Raw genomic sequence first — 4,093 nt, forward strand, 5'->3', positions numbered from 1 at the left:
TGCAAGGCCGGGTCAGCGTAGGGTAAGTGCGCGAGGGCCTGCCGGGTTAACGTTTGCTGCCCGCGCAGCCGTCCCACAGGCATCCGCCCGAGCGCCTACTTGTGCCTGTAGTCAGTCGCAGGCTCCCAGACGCTGGGGGCAACCGTTTTCCCGGCCCACCGCCCCCTCAAGTTCCCCCGGCTTTTCCCCCGCGCGGTCACGGCTACCCCCTCCCCCCGCAACAGGACCCTATAATAAACAAGTCTTTCCTTGATCCTCCCCTGCCGCGAGCGCCCTCGGGGACCTTGGCAGCTGCAGCCGTCGCGGATCCCTTCCAGAAAGGGGGCGTGGCCGCGGCTCGGGGTTCGGCTGGGAGCGTTCTGGGACTCAACGGGGGCGGGGCCAGACCACTGTCACCAGGCAGGAGAGAACGTTGCGAACGTGCGCCCCGAGCCCATTGGCTGAGGGCAGCCACACTCCCGGATCTGGATTGGGCCGCGGAGCAGAGGGGGTGTGGCCTCTCCGCACTAGTCCTTATAGGCCTCTCGGTGCTGGTGCTAGGGTCCGCGGCAGGCCAAGGGGGAGGTGCGGGTGGGAAGAAGGGACAGGTCTGGGCAGCGCTCGGGGGTTGGTGCCGGTTCGCTCATCCATTCAAGCGGCAGTACGCACTTGTCCTAGCAGTTCTCGCCGGCGGAGCTAACTGGTAAGTGTCCCTTCTGTGTGTGCTGATCCCTGCGTGGGAAGGCCTCAGTCCTGTGGGTCCCCAGCGCTCAGTCTGGTCCAGCCCCCAGACTGACGCCGGGTCCGTGTCCCTCGTGTTTTACAGCGTTTTCTGCGGTCCCGCATCCAAAGCTCATCTGCAAACGTCTTGGCGTCCGTCTTCATCATGCCTAGCCTTTGGGATCGCTTTTCATCGTCGTCGTCCTCGTCCAGAACTCCCACCTCGGATCAGCCGCCGCGCTCAGCCTGGGGGTCGGCGGCCCGAGAAGAGGGTCTTGGCCGGTGCGCGAGCCTGGAGAGCTCGGACTGCGAGTCCCTGGACAGCAGCAACAGTGGCTTTGGGCCGGAGGAAGGTAAGCCATGGGCCGAGACCGGGTTCGACTCGAGGGGCGGGGGAGGTAAGAAAGCGCTGCTCGGAAAGGAGTCAACGCCGACTTGGCTTCCTAAGCCATCGGAACCCAGATTGCGGAAGGGGCGGCGGGGTGGAGAAATGGGGATTGGAGTATAGGGTACGCGTGTGGGACAGACACTGAGGCACGGAGTGCGAAGGAGTGTGTTGGTTTCTTAACGAAACACCTCCCCCTTTCGGAGCTGCTTTTACACCCCTCTCCTGTGTTTTCTCCCTGCCAGACTCGACATACCTGGATGGGGTGTCCCTGCCCGACTTCGAGCTGCTCAGCGACCCTGAGGATGAGCACTTGTGTGCCAGCCTGATGCAGCTGCTGCAGGAGAGCCTGTCCCAGGCGCGGCTGGGCTCGCGGCGCCCCGCGCGCCTGCTGATGCCAGGCCAGCTGGTGAGCCAGGTGGGCAAGGAACTGCTGCGCCTGGCCTTCAGCGAGCCGTGCGGCCTGCGGGGGGCGCTGCTGGATGTCTGCGTCGAGCAAGGCAAGAGCTGCCACAGCGTCGGGCAACTGGCCCTCGACCCCAGCCTGGTGCCTACCTTCCAGCTGACCCTCGTGCTGCGCCTGGACTCACGCCTCTGGCCTAAGATCCAGGGGCTGTTCAGCTCCGCCAACTCTCCCTTCGTGCCGGGCTTCAGCCAGTCCCTGACGCTGAGCACGGGCTTCCGAGTCATCAAGAAAAAGCTGTACAGCTCGGAACAGCTGCTCATTGAGGAGTGTTGAACTCGGGCCTTTGGGGGGGTGGGGGGGGAGCGACCCTGCCCCCATGACAGAGAGACAGATGAACTTTTTGAGGTGGACCTTGGCAGGCAGGAGCTGAGGGACTGAAGCCTGTCCTTGGAAAACTGACAGCAGCCACCTGAGGGGGAGGAAGGTGGTGGGGAACATTGCGTTTCCATGGAGGCTGGCTGAGGGGAGCAGGTGGCTCCCGGCCCCTCAGTACTGTAGCATGAAACAAAGGCTCAGGGGCCAACGGGGCCCCTGGCTGGATGTGTATGTAGCATGTACTTTACCATTTTTATTGTTACTGACAGTTAAGACAACAGTGGTGTGACAGAGCCAGGAGAGCGGCTGGGCTGCACTGGCCTCTGCAGGGTTGGGGGGAGGGGAGTGTGTTCCTGGTAACGGCACTGGTGGGGGGCGGGGAGGTCAAGGTGGTTTGTGTACTCACGGTCTGAAGGGGCCAAATGTGTTTTTGGTTTTTGTAGCTTTTGGTTGTTTTGTTGTTGTTGTTTTTGTTTTTTTGATCGGAGCTTCACTACTGACCTGTCCTAGGCAGCTATCTTACAGACGCATGAATGTAAGGAGGAAAGGGTGATGTGGGGATCACTTGGGGATCTTGGACACCTGAAGAAAAACTACACCTGGGAGCTGCGTTTGCCCATCCCCTGCTGTGTACTGAGGAGTGGAGCTGTGAGGGGATGGGGTGGGATTGGGGTTGGGGGCTGGAACCCCTCCCCCTGAGGAGTGCCATCTGGGTCTTCCATCTAGAACTGTTTACATGAAGATACTCGCTGTTCATGAATACACTTGATGTTCAAGTATTAAGACCTATGCAATATTTTTTACTTTTCTAATAAAAAAAATGTTTGTTAAAATGGTTGAGTCTCCTTGTTGCTGTGAAATAGGAGGAGGAGGGGAGCCGGGAAGAGGCAAGTTTAAGCACACTCAGGTCCACCTGTGTGTTTCTCTGTCCTTTTCCGGGGCTGCCTGCCAGCCTGGTAATGAAGGTATGTGGATTGTGTGCGGTCTGTGCCAAGAACCCTGGCTGCCTTGGCTCTGTGCGGGCTGATGCTACCAGGGGAAGGCACTGGAAAGCCCTGGAAGGCCAGGAGTGAGTCAGACCTCCCACTGAGCCAGAGTCTGGGGAGGGAGAGCTCACCTGGTTGCCCTGAGTTAGATACAGGGCTCCCTGAGCCCAAGGCACTTAGAGGAACTAGAAGGACTCTTAAGAGACATTTTTCTTTATGTGAAAAAGTCATAGTTCATTGTTAACACGGTCATGAAAATTAAAAAGCTGATCTCTGTAAAAGGCTAGGGAGCTGCGGTCTCAAGCAAGAGTTGATCCCAGCCTCTTACTAGATTAGGAACATAGGCCTCTGAGAGGCCTGAAGTGCTACTGGGAGGTGTGGCCTTGGCAGGTGCAGAATGAAACACACACACACACACACACACACACACACACACACACACACACACACGGGAAGCAGGGAAGGAGTAGAGCTGAAGGATTCCAAGCATGGGGACTACAGGCCTGTCTGCATGAATTCTTTGGGTAACTTGAACTCATTGTGCTCTCTGGGCCCCAGTTTCCTTATCAGTGAAGTTGGGATTGAGCCAGATGAAGGCCAAGGCTCTTCCACTTCTCCCTCCCTGTGCCAGTGGAGGGTGGGGAGAACAGACCTCCCACTCTGGCCTTTGGAGAGCTGTTATCTCCCCTGTTTCTCTTCCTGGTCCCAGGCCGGCCTTGTTTTCCCAATGTTAAAACAGTAGTTCTCCCACTAGAGCGTGTGGGGCCCAGGTTAAAAACACAGATCCCTGGGCTCTGGTGGAGATTCTGGCCGAGTGCCTCGTGGGGCCCTCCTGGCATTTTCATCAGTGATTCTGACACAGAGTCCTAAACTTGGATGGTTTAGAAGACTCACATCTCTTTGGTAGAACCAAGAGACTTGTTCCCCAAAATGAATGCAGTTGGGTTAGAGCTAGATCTGAAAATGCCGATAGCAAATGAGAAGGTGCCCAGCATAGTTTTAGGGGGGCCCTCACCCTCATTTTTCTTAGCACATCCTCCTAATAGCCACCCTGTGAGGACTGGGTGGGACGTGGGTTACTAATGTTCCATGGACTAGTAAACACAGGTCCCAGCCCTTCAATGACCATCTTCTGGCCGTGCCTGACCTTGTCCACTTTCAGCCCCTCAGGGTGGGAGCTGGGAGTGAAGGGCGCTCAGCCTCTGGGTAGTGTCTGGGCGTACTACCCTGAGAATTATGATC

The 4,093-nt window shown here is 57.7% G+C and overlaps 1 protein-coding gene across 1 annotated transcript; it reads left to right on the forward strand.

The window, feature by feature from the left end:
• The first annotated feature begins 543 nt into the window (after window positions 1-543).
• On the forward strand, window positions 544-2,697 carry LOC111145063 (DNA damage inducible transcript 4). The gene is made up of 3 exons (XM_022499676.1): window positions 544-682; window positions 806-1,052; window positions 1,330-2,697. The coding sequence occupies exons 2-3, from the start codon at window positions 866-868 to the stop codon at window positions 1,821-1,823; spliced, it is 681 nt and encodes a 226-aa protein (XP_022355384.1). The 5' UTR covers window positions 544-682; window positions 806-865; the 3' UTR covers window positions 1,824-2,697.
• Window positions 2,698-4,093: the final 1,396 nt, after the last annotated feature.

The sequence above is a fragment of the Enhydra lutris genome, unplaced genomic scaffold (genome assembly GCF_002288905.1).
Source record: "Enhydra lutris kenyoni isolate GAN:26980312 unplaced genomic scaffold, ASM228890v2 scaffoldscaffold12, whole genome shotgun sequence".
Classification (NCBI taxonomy): Eukaryota; Metazoa; Chordata; class Mammalia; order Carnivora; family Mustelidae; genus Enhydra; species Enhydra lutris.